The 16,770-nt window shown below is 42.9% G+C and overlaps 1 protein-coding gene across 6 annotated transcripts in view; it reads right to left on the bottom strand.

The window, feature by feature from the left end:
• The window catches only part of cacna1ba (calcium channel, voltage-dependent, N type, alpha 1B subunit, a), a 775,969-nt gene that overhangs the window by 39,064 nt on the left and 720,135 nt on the right, over window positions 1–16,770 (bottom strand). For all 6 annotated transcript variants that reach the window (XM_078170996.1, XM_078170991.1, XM_078170994.1 and 3 more), the window contains 3 exons: window positions 13,770–13,808; window positions 9,697–9,943; window positions 8,171–8,385 (listed from right to left, as the gene is read on the bottom strand). In XM_078170996.1, coding sequence (XP_078027122.1) covers window positions 8,171–8,385; window positions 9,697–9,943; window positions 13,770–13,808 — 501 coding nt within the window. The remainder of the gene's footprint in view (window positions 1–8,170; window positions 8,386–9,696; window positions 9,944–13,769; window positions 13,809–16,770) is intronic.

The raw sequence follows: 16,770 nt of genomic DNA, 5'->3' as shown, positions 1-16,770 counted from the left end.
GCACGCTACATGACTACTTAATTTGTGGTAAGTTGTAAATCCTTATTATTTGTGCTAGTGTCAAACATATTCACATATACATACCAATGGTGTCTCTGTGGTCATCCGTGCACTGATGCAAGCAACTTTTTTCCGACCTGATTTTCTGTGCAGGAGACACACAAAGGACACGCACCTGCACAGCTGATACTGATTTCATCAGTGCGAGCCAGCATCTCACTTTCTATACCCACAACACTGGAAGCTTAGGTGCAACACCTATTAAATTAATCGGCTCACTGCTGCCCCCCTTTTTTGAGCTACTTAAATAACATAATTTTATCATTACAAAAGAGTGAAAAAGAAAATAAGAGTCTTTTAATGTAAGGGAATATTTTTCTCACTACAGTATTTTTAATTATTTAAGTACATTTTCCTGATTATAGTTACATAATTTTACTTAAGTAACATTTTCAGTGCATAATTTTTTAAAGGGTGGTATCAGTACATTTATCAGGGTAAAGAAGTAAAGTACTTTCTCCCCTGCCCCAAGCCCTGTCTGAATGTTCAGGATGAAAGACACTTCACTCAGGAAACACACCTACTGCTGTGAGAGAGCAGGGAAGATAATTATGCACTTAAAGATCTGTTAACAGAACTCAATGCGCTGATTAAGAACACAAGGGCTACTTATTTTGCTAACCTGATCACTTCCAGCAGGCGAAACCCCAGAGTTTTATTCCAGACTATTAATAACATTATCAGTCCTCCACTCCCCTCAGTCCCTGTTTCTTCCAAGGATTGTAATAATTTTTTATAATATTTTTTTTTTGTGTGAATAAGGTTGTTGCTGTTAGGGCTAGTATCACCCCCTCTGCTGCCTCCCCTCCAACCTGTCCACCCAGGCTGGCTTCTCTCAGTAGTTTCTCCTCTATCACTCTGCAGGATCTGACTGAGCTAGTGAGCGCCATGAAATCCTCCTCCAGTCCACTAGACATCTTACCAACATCATTGCTGAAAGAGGTTTTTAGCTCTGTGGGCCCTAGCTTGGTCTCCATTATTAACACCTCCCTGAAATCAGGCTGTGTCCCATCATTTTTCAAACAGACTACTGTGCAGCCACTTCTCAAAAAACCAAGCTTAGACCCCTCCGTACCCAAAAATTACAGACCCATCTCCAAACTGCCATTTATATCTAAGCTCCTTGAGAAAGTAGTAGCAAACCAACTTATTTCCTTCTTGACCAACCAAGGCCTGTTAGATAAATTCCAGTCTGGTTTCTGGCAGCAGCACTCCACAGAAACAGCCCTCCTCAGAGTGTCTAATGACATCATGATGGCTGCTGACGCAGGCAAATGCTCTGTACTGGTGTTATTACACCTGAGTGCAGCATTCGATACTGTAGACCACCATATCATGCTCGACAGGCTCAGTGAGTGGGTGGGTGTCTCTGGGAGTGCCTTGAAGTGGTTCGCCTCCTACCTCAGCTGTTACTCCTTTTGTGTCTGATTCCTATATATGCTTCCACTTGGCCGTATCATCAGTAATTTCAAAGGCGTTTCCTATCATTGTTATGCAGATGACATCCAACTATACCTGCCATTTAAACCAGATAACATAGACAAAATCAACATACTCCATGAATGTCTGTCTGCTATCAAGAACTGAATGGCAAACAACTTCCTCCAACTAAACACAGACAAGATTGAAGTTCTTATTACTGCGGATGACTCTATGGTCTCTGAGGTGGTCAACCACATGGGGTCATTGGCACGTAACATCAGGTCTGACCTCAGGAACCTTGGGGTAATTTTTGACCAAAACATGCTCAATTCAATCAATCAATCAGTTTTATTTATAAAGCCCAATATCACAAATCACAATTTGCCTCACACGGCTTTACAGCATACAACATCCCTCTGTCCTTAGGACCCTCACAGCGGATAAGGAAAAATTCCCCCCAAAAAAACCCTTTAACAGGGGAAAAAAATGGTAGAAACCTCAGGAAGAGCAACTGAGGAGGGATCCCTCTTCCAGGACGGACAGACGTGCAATAGATGTCGTACGGAACAGATCAGCATAATAAATTAACAGTAATCCGTATGTTAATTCTCTGTCCCGCTCATGCTTCTTCCACCTCAGAAACCTTGCAAAACTCAGGTCCACTGTCTCACACTCAGAACTGGAAATGGCCATCCATGCAATTATTTCATCCTGGCTTGACTACTGCAATTCACTGTTCACCTGCATCAATAAAACATCTCTGGACCGTTTACAACTTGTCCAAAATGCCGCTATCAGGTTGCTCACTCGGTCACATAAGTCTTGCCATATCACCCCCATCCTGGCATCCCTGCACTGGCTTCCTTTTCACTCTAGATTCCAATTCAAGGTCCTGGTCCTGACATACAATGCCCACCACAAAGCAGCCCCCACTTACATTTGCGAGCTCCTCAACCCTTACATCTCCAACCAGTCACTGAGGTCTTCTAAACAGGGGCTCCTGGTTGTGCCTTGGACAAGGCTGAAAACTCGAGGTGACCGAGCTTTTTAATCCGTGGTCCCAAAGCTTTGGAACTCCTTGCCCTTGGACCTGAGATCTTTAGCCTCTGTCCACATTTTTAAGATACAATTGAAGACTCACCTTTTTAGGCAGGCGTTTGGACAATTGTAAGGAATTATATAGACTATATATAGATTGTGTTTCGGTTGCACTGTATTTTTTGCTGTATTTTTTGCTGTTTGTACTTGCTGTGTTTTCTATTTATTTAACTGTTTGTATATTCATTGTGAAGCATTTTGTGACTTCGAGCTGTGAAAGGTGCTATATTAATAAAGATCTATTTACTTACTTACTTACTTACTTACTTAGACTTAAGACTTTACTTTTTTGATAAAGCTTATAGTTAGGGCTGGCTCAGGCTTGCCTTGGACCAGCCCCTAGTTAGGCTGATATAGGCCTAGTCTGCCAGGGAACCTCCTATGATACACTGAGCCCCTTCTCTGCTTTTCTGTCTCTCTCTCGCTCTCAGTTTCTGAAAAGTTGGTTATTCTTCATTTGCTAACATTCACTCTTATTACTGCATGTCACTAACTCGGCTTCTTCTCCGGAGCCTTTGTGCTCTACTGTCTCACAGGTTCCCTGAAATTGCGGCTACGCCTGGATCGTGGGTCGTGGTTGTGCTGCTGCCATGGTCCTGCCTGATGCCTACTACTACTACTACTGCTATTTATTAGTAGTAATACTTCTACTATTATTATACACATATGATTATCATTGTCACAATCATATACTCTCATATATTAATATATACATATGTGGAGAGGGGCATGGTGCACACTGCCATCAGCTCTCAAAGGAGCACGTTCAGTGGCAGACTGTGGTCACTGAACTGCTCCACAGACAGACTGAGAAAATCCTTTGTCCCCAGAGCAGTCAGACTGTACAACAGCACCTACACTAACTAACTTTTTATCCCAACTGACTAATTTTTAGCCACTTTAAGCCACTTCTGCCACTTTACAATACATAGTATATATATTTTTTTTATGCCTACACTTTTATTATTCTTGTATTTTATCTTCCTTTTATATTTTAAGTATTATTTTCATTGGAATGTGTGTGTTATGGAGCAGCTGCAAAGTGAATTTTCTTCGGGATCAATAAAGTATTTATCTATCTATCTCAGGGTTGCTAATTCTCACGCATCTGGCATGTGACACATGCATTCACCTTCCATCTCACGGTCTCACTCTGCCCAACCAATTCTCACGCCAGCGACGAACGCTGGAAAAAAGGCTGGCAGATGAGTATTTTAAATTCATTTCAAACAATTGGCGTGCCGGGTGGGCGGAGTTGAAGTTTGCAGCCAGACTTCAGAGAGGGGAGAGGAGAGGAGAGGAGAGGGGCAGACTCCGTCTGACCGGCGTACCAGTTGAGTGAAATGGAGCGCAGCCAAATGTTTCTGTGGAAAACTACTCTATAATTGGTGTGCAATCCATATTTGTGCTTTGATTGGGCAGCTCTAGTGTCACAGTCAGCCGGCTACGCTGTCGTGTTGTGATCTGAATCAATCACTCAGACGAGATGTGTGCTGCTGGGCAGCGCTGCTGTGTGTTAGCTATGTTCAGCAAACCAGCCAGCAAGAAGCAAAAAACCTTGCACAGTTTCTTCCAAACAATCCATGTAAGTTGAGTAATGCTGTTTCATGTAGATAATGTTTGCTAAATGATGACTAATAGATGCCGATATATCAAGTTAAAGCTATAGTGTGTAACTTCTGTCGCCTCCCAGCGGATAATGCGTTATTACAACTAATAAGCTGGCGGCACTTCCATGTACACAGAGTTACACTTGCCACACATCGTACACAGAGTAACACTCGCCAGTCGCCACACACCGTGTACACAGAGTAACACTCGCCACACACCGTGTACACAGAGTAACACTCGCTTCACACCGTGTACACAATGCTACATAACGTGGCGAACACCAGGCTGCTAACATTACATTACGTTCATAGCACCATTTCCAAGAAAATAATAATGTACTAGGTCCAGTACATGTAACAGCAACACATACTACTCATAATATAATTATAAACCAAGTCACTTACTTATCCAACAGCAGCAAGGCAACATCCGTGTCTGCCCTCAGCTCAGTTTCTTCTTTCAGGGCTCTCCACCGAGAAAAAGCAACGCCAATACAAATCCTTGTTTGCCTTCTCCGTCGGTCACTTTCCTTCTTTGCTAACAGACCTTCAGCCAAACGTCCAGGCTTTTTCTTTGTGGTAGGATCCACTTCTGAACCGTGTCTCGGCCGCTTCTTTGGGTTCTCCACCATGTTGCTTTCTCTTTCTACCTGCGCTCTACCTCTTGCTGTGACACTCTCCGCTCTTCCTCCCCCTTCCTTCTTGTTGTGAGGAAGCATTTCCTGTGCGCCAGCACGGGAATGTCGCTGGTCGACACGCAAACTAAAAATGATATATATTGAAAAATACCGCGAGATGTTAGAGGACCCAATCGGCTTAATCAGCATTGTGTCATCTCCTCTAGTAGTGGCTTGGGTGAAACGGACATTTATGGACCTGTAGAAGTTACGCACTATAGCTTTAAGCTAGTTAACAAGAATACTAATGTTATTGTTGCCTATATTTAATCGCTTGCTAGCTAGTTTCATGCTAGGAAAAAAACAGCTCCTCCTTAATAAGAACTTGTGCTCACTATTGCTTTGCACATATTTTTTTTAATCTTTATTGCCACAATAGAAAGTGCAGTGTCAGGGAAGAGACAGTGGACCAGAGGCCAGCAAGGATGATCATGCAGGGTCTTCACAGGTGAGAAGAGAATATAACTGTCTGAGAAAAAATATCTATAGCATAAAAGTGACTTTGCGATTAATTTCCACAGCTATGTCAAAAGGCATTTGGAGAGCTCTGTAAATGTCAAAAATGAAATGAAATGGCCTAGGTCTAGGCACTCTTAGACTTGCATAGTCTAGAAATGTATCATGAAATGCTCTTTAGACTACAATAATACACAAAATATATTATTATTCCCAAAATAATATTTTAGTTAGATAATTTATAATATATTCAACCATTTCAACCATGAATTTTGCTTTAAATCCAAAATGGGTCTTGTGTCTATAAAGTAATAGGCTATATGCCGCATAGGAAAGTCCTAGTTTCTGGTTTTCACTAGTTCAGTCACTCTGAGCTGAATGCAGGTTCACTTGTGAAGGCCCTGCGAGGCAGGGTGGCTTTGAATGAATGTAGGTATTGCCCATCTCCAGAATGCTACCCCTAAATCCACCAGAATGCAGGAAATCACATCTACAGTACCACATCAAAAATTTTCTAGGCAAGGACCCCAAGACCCCCACTGTACCACCATTGTCTCTCTCTGTATGGTATTTGTATGTAAGGTATTAGGCCCTATCCATCTCCAGCAGACGCCCCAAAAAATCTGTTAGGGTGCAGGGGATCACGATCGCATCTACCAAATCGAACAAAAAACGAAAATTTTATGTGTCGGCTTAAACAACGAAATTGTGGTCGGCCCCGCTAAATCTCACTCCAAGGTTTTTTGAAAAGTCGGCAACCCTGATCTATCTATCTATCTGGTTAGCAGTCGGCTGCAGGAGAGAGAGACAGAGGTGTGGGGGATGGCTCAGGAGAGTAGAGGCAGGTGAATTGATTGGGACAGCTGCTGCTGATTATTTTGACTGCTCTTTCTCCCCTTTATGCAGTAGTGTGCTGGGCCTGGTCAGACGTCTGCTTCCACACAAAGGAAACCTCTGCCTCTGTGTTGTATCAGTTTAAAACATAGCCTACGGGAGCGTTGGTGGCTTGGTGGTAGAGCAGGCGCCCCATGTACAAGGCTACTGCCGCAGCGGCCTGGGTTCGAGTCCAGCCTGTGGCCCTTTGCTGCATGTCATCCCCCCTCTCTCTCTCCCCCGCTTTCAAACTTACCTGTCCTGTTTATTAAAGGCAAAAAATGCCCTAAAAATATCTTTTAAAAAAAAATTTAAAAATTGTAGCCTACGGAAGAGCATGTGCTGCGGGAGCCGGGCAGCTGCGGGCACGTGATTATTGTTTAAAATAATGATTGCTGTTCGGAGCAGACAGCCCGAATGAAAGTCTGTAAAACTATCGGAGGATCTGTGTGTCTATCCGGAGCCTTTGTGCTCCACTGTCTCGAAGGTTAACTCATATTGTAGCGGTGCCTGGATAGTGTGACGTGTGTGGTTGTGCTGCTGCCGTGGTCCTGCCAGATGCCTCCTGCTGCTGCTGTTATCATTAGTCATACTTCTATTGTTATTATACACATGATTATTGTCACATATGTATACTATCAGATATTAATATATACTTTCAACATATTATACCACAATAGCCAGAATTATAACTATAATATTATTACTTTCATTAATGTTGTTGTAAGCTACTGTCATTACCATCTGTCCTGCATCTCTGTCTCTGTCTCTTTCTCTGTCTCTCTTTCTGTCTCATTGTGTCATCAGATTACTGTTAATTTATCATGTTGATCTGTTCTGTACGACATCTATTGCATGTCTGTCCGTCCTGGAAGAGGGATCCCTCCTCAGTTGCTCTTCCTGAGGTTTCTACCATTTTTTTTCCCCCGTTAAAGGTTTTTTAGGGGGGAGTTTTTCCTTATCCGCTGCGAGGGTCCTAAGGACAGAGGGATGTCGTATGCTGTAAAGCCCTGTGAGGCAAATTGTGATATTGGGCTTTATAAATAAAATTGATTGATTGATTGATGTGCTGGGGAAACTCACAAACGTAGCAAGACGGCTACACATATATACTGCCAAAATATTATTATTATTATTATTATTTTGGTTATTATGTTTCAAAAACAAAACATAACTTCTCAATATCTAGAAAAACACAGATATTAAATAAAGTCAAGTCCTTTCAAGTCATCTGTACCAAATCTGAATCAAGTCTCAAGATAGGACTACCAAGACAAGGTCCAGTTGAGTCTTTCATCAGTGTTAGTCAAGCAAGTCTCAAGTCGGAGTCAGACTGGAGTCAAATCATGTGACTTTAATCCCCCACCTCTGGTCTCGACTGATCAAACAGGCAACTGAGATGAGAAAAATGGCAACTGCCAGCGGTGGGGATATTGTTACAGGACTAGTAAAGGAAATATGACTTCTTCGAACTATAAACGTAGTTCATCAGTCGCATGATTTTATTGACACATCCTCATTCAGCCCACTGATGTGTCGGTATCTTCTGTGGCAACAGATGTTATCAGGTCTTCCGGCAAGAAGGGCATTTATTTCCTACTTATTAATTAATCTATGGGCCATAAGTATTTAAAATCAGCAGGACTCAGCTAAGTAGGCTAATTGCATATTAGATACACCCACATACTACAATGACCTCAGTAGTTCAGCCTTTAGTTTTTTACCTGGTGAAATGTCAAGAGAGTATGAAGATATAAAAAAAAAACATACCACCCAAGCCTATTCCTAGCCTAGTGTTCTTTGATCTAAATATTTGTTTTTTTCTGATTCGAATGACATTCTAAGGGAATGCAGTATTCAACAATATTAAACACTGTCAGATAAACTCCAAATTCATTAAAATCCCTTTAGAAATCCTGTTCACTTGGTCTAATATCATGTCTGTCCCTACTCTACATGCGTCTGCCCTCCCACCTGCTTGTTGCTGCTTTCCTGCCCCTCGCTGGGGGAGGCAACACAGCTGGTGGTGGCAGGTTTGGTGTGGCAGTGTTCCCGGCTGCAGTAGCGGTCACAGGAGTAGTAGCGCTGCTTGTCCACAGATGAGTGGTGTTTCCTGTAGTGGGAGCGTCCACGGTCGTGGGCCCGCTCTCTGGAGGCAGCTAGGTCAGACTCTGGCTCTCCTGGTGCGCCTGTGGAGAAGGACAATATTACAGGGTGAAAGGTGGTTTATTGATTTATCAATACATTTTGGTTAAAATGTACATCCCATACAGAAAGGGCCTCACCAAACAGCAGACTTGAACTTGGAACCCTGGTTAGCACTGTCGCTTCACAGCAAGAGGGTTCCAGGTTCAAACCTGAATGCACCACCCAGCAGGAGGACAGTGGTGAGTTCAAATCCATTTCCTGATGAGTGTCTTAAAGTCACATGTTATCACTGTTATCAGAAAAGTGCAACTGAATAAACAGAAGAGTATAAACTGCACAAATATCAGCGGAGCTTACAGAGAGGCAACAGATTAATTAACAATTAAAATAATAGTTAGTTACAACCCTATTTTATAAATCCATAAAACACATGTAGACTGTATGGGCAGACTCCCATGACCCCACCAGCAGCATTTAAAGGGTTAAGAGCTGCTCGACTTTTCCATGGATTGAACGAAATCCACATTGCTTCTCCTGAATCTGAGGTTCGACTATCGGTCAGAGCCTCCATTCCAGCACCCTGAAATATACTTTCCTGGGAAGGCTGAGCAGTGTGATAACAATGTCCAGAGTCATCCACATCTCAGGAAAAATCTCATCAACACCTGGCACCTTGACACTTAGGGACTGTTTGATTACCTCAGGGACCTCTACCAAAATATGGGTGAGCAGGTCAGTAACAGCATACTCAAAGTCCTGCCATTTGCGCAACGTTTATGATACTTGGACAGAACTTGGTCTGTACTTTCAGATGATAGTACAAGTAGTCTCCACTGCTTTTTTATAGAACACATTGAGAACACACTTTTAATCAGCACTCACACAATAAAGATCAGAAACACAATTGTGATAATAACAATAATAATAATAATAATAATAATGATAATAATAATAATTATGGTTCTGCTCCTTTAGAGCTTGAGCCCTAATTTTCAAATTAAACTTGTTTTAGTGCTCTCATGGACATTTATCATGTTCTCTCCCACTTATTATCACCTGTATGAATTCATCACTGATTTGTTACTAAAATGCTTGGAGTAGATTACAATATTTGCCATTGAAATGTAGTGGAGTAGAAGTTAAAAGTAACATAAAATGGGAATACTGAAGTGCCCAATGTATACTTAAATATAGTATTTGAGTAAGTGTACTTTGTAACATTCTACCACTGCATACATGTGCATGTGCATGAATGTGCGGGACACTTAAGTGTCCTGGTTTAGAGGTCTGAAAATATGGTAACCCTCATACTATGCTCTGGAGACTCTGTGTGTCTGTAAGTGCTGACTAACCAGAAGAGCTGTGTGGTTGTTCACCCAGAGGTGTATCCAAAGACCTCTGCCTCTTCTCTCTATCTCTGTCTCTGTCTTTATCTCTATCCCTGTCTCTACGATGGTGGCAGCGGTGGTGGTGGTGATGGTGGTGGGGTCGGTCCTGGCTGGGTTTGTCTAAGGTGTAGTCCCTAAGGTTGACCTCCTGGGTTCGCTGTGGGGTGACAGTGGAGGCTGAGCGCTTCATAGGGCTGGCATCAGGGACAGACTGAGGGAGGGAGAGAGACAAAAGTTCTCTGATAATCATCACTGACACAAGGTTATTATCCAGTAACAAAGTACTTATAGTTTTTCTATACCTCTGGCTTCATACTATGACTACACCTGATTCTTGCACATTAAGTGTTAACTCAAAAACAGTACTTTTCACAAAGTCTAACTCCTGCTTTACCCATTCTGCTGCTGTCCCTCCTTTTAGCCATATTCTTACTTCTGCAGACCCTGAGATTTCCATGCATCCATGCATCCATGCATCCATCCACCAGATGCACTTAGACTTTCCCACCAGTCCCAGTCACCTGCTCACCTGTTGCTTATGCCTTTACTTTCCGGGCACCTGAATCTGAACCTCAACCCATACCTGGTATGTTCCTGCTTGTTCTTGCCCCTCTTGAATTTGTTTGTTCAGAATGCCATCCTGTTGCCTACCTGTAAGCCTGTTCCTGACTGCCACCTTTAATAAATTTCTCTTTATCCTTTCACCCTGCCTGCTTGTCTGCATTTGAACCCTCTTCCCTGTGTTGCCTTAATTTCCCATTTGTGATGGCAGATGAACCAAATGGGGACATAGCAGACAATCACCTGGCCTGCCTGCCATATTCTTGGCATATATTCAGAGTGACTAAGGACATTTCTTTATAGACAGCAGACATTTTGTATTTTCACTGAAGGAAAAGCACAGTTGTTATTGATGACAGGGTGTTCGTATTGTGCACCCTGGCTCGCTGTAATAACTTACTGCAGGGCTATTCAATTTATTTATTTTGTTTATTACTTTGGGGCGAGCATGTCATCAGAATAGGAGGGACAAGGAGCAGAGTGAATGCATTTCTTAAACAACCAACATGGCTACTGATGTTGAAACTGTGATGGTAAATGTGTTGAATGAACTGGAATGTACATTTTCTTTAAAAACAGAGCAAACGGCTGCACTGAAAGCTTTTATTGAAAAAAAGGATGTGTTTGCTGTCCTTCCTATGGGGTTTGGTAAAAGTTTAATTTACCAACTGGCTCCATTGATCTGGAAAAAGATGGGACTCAATGAAAACCCAGTGGCCAATAGTCACACCAGAAGAATTATTTACACTCGCACCAGTGCTCCCAATTATATTTTGAGGTCACACAGATGAAATTTTGGTCACATATGCGACCAAAACGGTCGCAATTTCGAGCCCTGAATTAGTTTGGAATGGGGGCTAGTTCCGAAACTGAGCCAGAAGGTAGGGACCGGACAATATCAGTAATCACGTTAACAGACACAGAAATTAAAACAACATACTGAAGGAGTAAATATATTGTATTTTGTAAATGCAGAACAACATCTGTGCTTTGTTTTATATCAAGACACATAGGACCAGGGTATTTGTACATTCAAATGGCAATACCATGTTCACAAATCAGTCCGGGGAGTTTTTCCTCATCCGCTGCGAGGGTCCTAAGGACAGAGGGATGTACATACCACCACCTACAGTACCTGAGTATGCAGCATGTGCTATATGAGGGTACTTGTATACAAGTGACAAGTATTCTGGCAGGCTGGAGCCGCCAAGTGAATAGCCCGGGCTTACTGGGACACTTGATTGTACTGTGCCATTGTTAACAAAAAGGTTTTTCTTACTATGAGTTAAAATGTCTGCTGTAAAAAAAGGTCCATGAAGAGCCAGGGTTTCTGAAGTCCCTCACTGTCATCTGCAAGTGGGACCCTGAGTTTGGCCAAGAGTTGGCTATCTTCTTCAGTTCTGCATGCACTGAGACACTCCAGTAAGCAGCGTCTAATGTGGATGGTATGTTTACACATTCAAATATGAGAATTTTGTTTACTCAACCATGTGGCTATAGGCACTAACAAAAGAAAAGGCATTAAACCAGAAATTAAACAATTTGAGCATGTATCATGTTTTATAAAAAGTGGCCACTATAAGCGCAGACTACTATTTTGTTGAAGAAGGCTTTTTTAAAATGTAACTGTGTAGCAGTACTTTAGGTTACCATGTTACCATGATATTAACCCATGTGAGACCATGTAATCATCTGACATTACCATCTCGCATTACAGTGACAATATATTTGTAATATGGTAATGGCATTGTGGGTTTAATAGTTCACCTAAGTGGACCAGATAAATCTAAGCAATGTCAAACCAAAAACAAGTACAGTACAGGCCAAAAGTTTGGACACACCTTCTCATTCAATGCGTTTTCTTTATTTTCATGACTATTTACATTGTAGATTCTCACTGAAGGCATCAAAACTATGAATGAACACATGTGGAGTTATGTACTTAACAAAAAAAGGTGAAATAACTGAAAACATGTTTTATATTCTAGTTTCTTCAAAATAGCCACCCTTTGCTCTGATTACTGCTTTGCACACTCTTGGCATTCTCTCCATGAGCTTCAAGAGGTAGTCACCTGAAATGGTTTTCCAACAGTCTTGAAGGAGTTCCCAGAGGTGTTTAGCACTTGTTGGCCCCTTTGCCTTCACTCTGCGGTCCAGCTCACCCCAAACCATCTCGATTGGGTTCAGGTCCGGTGACTGTGGAGGCCAGGTCATCTGCCGCAGCACTCCATCACTCTCCTTCTTGGTCAAATAGCCCTTACACAGCCTGGAGGTGTGTTTGGGGTCATTGTCCTGTTGAAAAATAAATGATCATCCAACTAAACGCAAACCGGATGGGATGGCATGTCGCTGCAGGATGCTGTGGTAGCCATGCTGGTTCAGTGTGCCTTCAATTTTGAATAAATCCCCAACAGTGTCACCAGTAAAACACCCCCACACCATCACACCTCCTCCTCCATGCTTCACAGTGGGAACCAGGCATGTGGAATCCATCCGTTCACCTTTTCTGCGTCTCACAAAGACACGGTGGTTGGAACCAAAGATCTCAAATTTGGACTCATTAGACCAAAGCACAGATTTCCACTGGTCTAATGTCCATTCCTTGTGTTTCTTGGCCCAAACAAATCTCTTCTGCTTGTTGCCTCTCCTTAGCAGTGGTTTCCTAGCAGCTATTTGACCATGAAGGCCTGATTCGCGCAGTCTCCTCTTAACAGTTGTTCTAGAGATGGGTCTGCTGCTAGAACTCTGTGTGGCATTCATCTGGTCTCTGATCTGAGCTGCTGTTAACTTGCGATTTCTGAGGCTGGTGACTCGGATGAACTTATCCTCAGAAGCAGAGGTGACTCTTGGTCTTCCTTTCCTGGGTCGGTCCTCATGTGTGCCAGTTTCGTTGTAGCGCTTGATGGTTTTTGCGACTCCACTTGGGGACACATTTAAAGTTTTTGCCATTTTCCGGACTGACTGACCTTCATTTCTTAAAGTAATGATGGCCACTCGTTTTTCTTTAGTTAGCTGATTGGTTCTTGCCATAATATGAATTTTAACAGTTGTCCAATAGGGCTGTCGGCTGTGTATTAACCTGACTTCTGCACAACACAACTGATGGTCCCAACCCCATTGATAAAGCAAGAAATTCCACTAATTAACCCTGATAAGGCACACCTGTGAAGTGGAAACCATTTCAGGTGACTACCTCTTGAAGCTCATGGAGAGAATGCCAAGAGTGTGCAAAGCGGTAATCAGAGCAAAGGGTGGCTATTTTGAAGAAACTAGAATATAAAACATGTTTTCAGTTATTTCACCTTTTTTTGTTAAGTACATAACTCCACATGTGTTCATTCATAGTTTTGATGCCTTCAGTGAGAATCTACAATGTAAATAGTCATGAAAATAAAGAAAACGCATTGAATGAGAAGGTGTGTCCAAACTTTTGGCCTGTACTGTATATGACATGTTGTGTGACAGTGAGTACATACAGCTAGATGGATCCCTGGAGAGTGGCGTGAGCGGCTCCGCTGTTAGGCAGGACAGGGATAAAGGCAAGACAAACAGGAAGAAAGAACAGCAGAGAACAAGTAAAGAACATTAAGCAGCAGCAAGAGATGTTCTTTTTTTTCAATAAAAGTCACTTTGTAGGATTTTTAAAAAAAAAATAATAATATAGCCTTTTTGTTTGTAGAAAAAGAATACAATCCTGTTGAAAATTGATGTTCAATAGATATTTAGTTCAAACAGGGTAGACGAACATTATTGTAAGTCATAATGTCTTTTTTGATACCACCACTGGTGGTACCAGAGGCAGAAATTTTCAAATCCTACACGTAGTTGCTTTAAAGGAGCAATAAGCGAAATTCATCATTTCTAGATTGAAGGAATTAAAAAATTGCTATGGGAAGAACTAGAGGTGTAATTTCATCTGGAGTATAGCATGACGTCACACACCCTCTCTCTGTGTTGATCTCCAGCCCATTGTTTACAAGCCGGAATCTGCTTGCAGTGAAAGCGGGGCTAACCGGTGCTTCCTCCTCATGCTCCACTTCACTCAGCTGCCAACACAGCCAGTTAGCCTCCACTAGCTGTTGGAGAGCAGAGGTAGAGGGAGGTGTGGCTCATGACACACTTTGTTTTGGTCTACAGGCAGTGCACAACAGCAAACCTAGCGGTGAAAGGATTTCGCTCTTTGCCCCTTTAAGTATAAGGTTATCAAAAAAAAAAATTGTTAATTTCATATGTTCTGTAATTATAAATACTTCTTTCAATTAAGGTCTTGCTTTTATACTAGTTACCGTTAGTAGTTACTGTGAATGTATTTTGAATATCCCATTCATTTCAGAATGTTACATTACTGAAAACTCAGCAGGTAGGTAGGTAAGCAGAATATTCATGTTGAAGTTGCAGAAGCTTTATACATTTGGGTTACCCCTCCTAAAATTAGCACCTTATCATGGTGGAGGGGTTTTGTATCCCTATGACCCTGCGAGTTGTATTTTTGGGGGAAATAGCTCCTGGTAGGATCCCCCATAGCAAATCTGTCCTTGGGGAGAGACCAGACTAAGAGTGATTCACAGACCATGTGAATAGGCCAAGAAAAAGCTGTTGCACATTGTCTGGACCAGAGAAACCAAGGCCCACTCCCGGAGCCAGACCTGTAAGCACTCACCAGCAAGCTGTGAGCTTGCCGGTGAGTGTGTGATGGCTGGGTCTTGATCCACGGGGCCTAGTCGAGCACAGCCATGCTGACCCCTGGCAACACAATTCTAGGGACAGGGATCATCACTTCTCTGGTGGGGAAGGAACTAGAGCTAGTGTGGGACATTGAGCGGTACCAACTAGATATACTGTAGTTGGGTTTACCTCTACGCATTTTGGTCTGGAACCAAACTCCTACAGAGGGGATGTATTCCATAGCTGCCCAGGGTGAGAGGGTGGGTGTGGAATACTCACAAGCACAAATGGACTACCTTTATACCATTATGAATCACTGTGGGGAGGGCTGGTGTTTGTATCTATGCATCAGAATATTTGGCCTTCTTAAAGTCTCTGGATGGGGTCCAGGAAAGGATACAGCCCACGGACAAACCTCGAGAGGATTAATTGGGAGTGATGCTTCGTTCTATCACAAACAAGCTCTGCCCTCTACTGGACTTTATGGGTAATACTCTCCTCCAATCAGTCATTCTCCCACTAAAATATGCATAAACGTAGCCAACCAATCAGTATATTCCTACTGGAATACTAGTGGAGGCCAAAGTATATAAGGTGGTACGACAACATTGTCCGCCATCCTGTTCTCTTCAGCAAGGGCAATTTGCTCACTGATCAGCTTTCCCCACAAATTGAGTCACTGTTTCAGTAATCCTATCAAAGCCTTGGCACAAACCATGCAGAGAGAGATGTTCAGCAGCTACCAGCCTGTGAGGATTGCTGGGCCCTGCTCAGTTTTAGATGTCAGCAGTGGTGGAATGACTTCAGACACTGCCATGAGAGTGAGCAGGAGCTCAAGATTGATGACATCGAGACCCAGTCTCCAACCACCAACACTCCACCGCCACCTTTGGTCATCGCTGCTGAGACAAGGGCGAGGGTCTGTAGATGATGAACTTATTGATGTTCAGTACATCAGCAGGAGTCCACTGATGACTTTTCTCCGCTTGGACTTCCCACCTGTCTGTTTGCTCAGCCTGCACAGCTTTCATCTCACTCCTTCTTCCTGACATCTTGCAGTTTGTCGAAGCATCCTGGCAGTAGTCGCTTAAAGATGAGAGCCCCAGTTCCGGATATTGTAGATTTCACAGGATGCATGGTGACATGGAGGAACTGAACCTGGCATGGTTCCCTTTGATGGTCTGGCTGCCTACCTGCGCCTGCAGTCAGCCCGCTGATGAGATAGTAGGGAGCCTCTACCACTGTTGCTGTGTGACAGAGATGCTATAGTATTTTGACTAGATATTTCAGCTGGGAGTGCAGCTAACTGCAGCTGCTAACAAACTGGGTGTGTTGGGAATCTGGCTGGAAACTAGCCAGACTCCCAACATACCCAGTTGCTAAATCCCCCCGCACCATCTTGGAATGATACTTTGGACCACAGAATGGCCAAATGAATAATCTGAATCTGTGTTGCTGCAGCAGGCTGTGTGATGTCTAGCCATAGTAGCCCCCCATCATGTATGGCTGGGACTCACAGTCCCCAAAAAGAACTAGAATAATCTTGAGGGAACCCTTTTCATTGTGGAAGGGCTTTTCAGATTGTTGTCATCAGTCACTCAGCTCTTCAAATGACTATTGAAGGAGGACACAGTTGTCACCTGCTGCTCGCTCATCCACAGAAAGGAGATAAGACATTGGATAGTAAAGTGCCGTAAAGGAGAAGAGAGCGATTGTGGTACGGAGAGCTAACCGCCCCGCACCCCTACATCGCCCCCTTTATAGCTGAGGTGCATGGCTGCAATGTCATTAACGTAGGTGCTCCTGTCCATA

Source organism: Epinephelus lanceolatus, chromosome 9, assembly GCF_041903045.1.
Source record: "Epinephelus lanceolatus isolate andai-2023 chromosome 9, ASM4190304v1, whole genome shotgun sequence".
NCBI classification, from domain to species: domain Eukaryota; kingdom Metazoa; phylum Chordata; class Actinopteri; order Perciformes; family Serranidae; genus Epinephelus; species Epinephelus lanceolatus.
The sequence above is the reverse complement of the archived record's forward strand: the minus strand, read 5'-3'. Positions and strand labels throughout refer to the sequence as shown.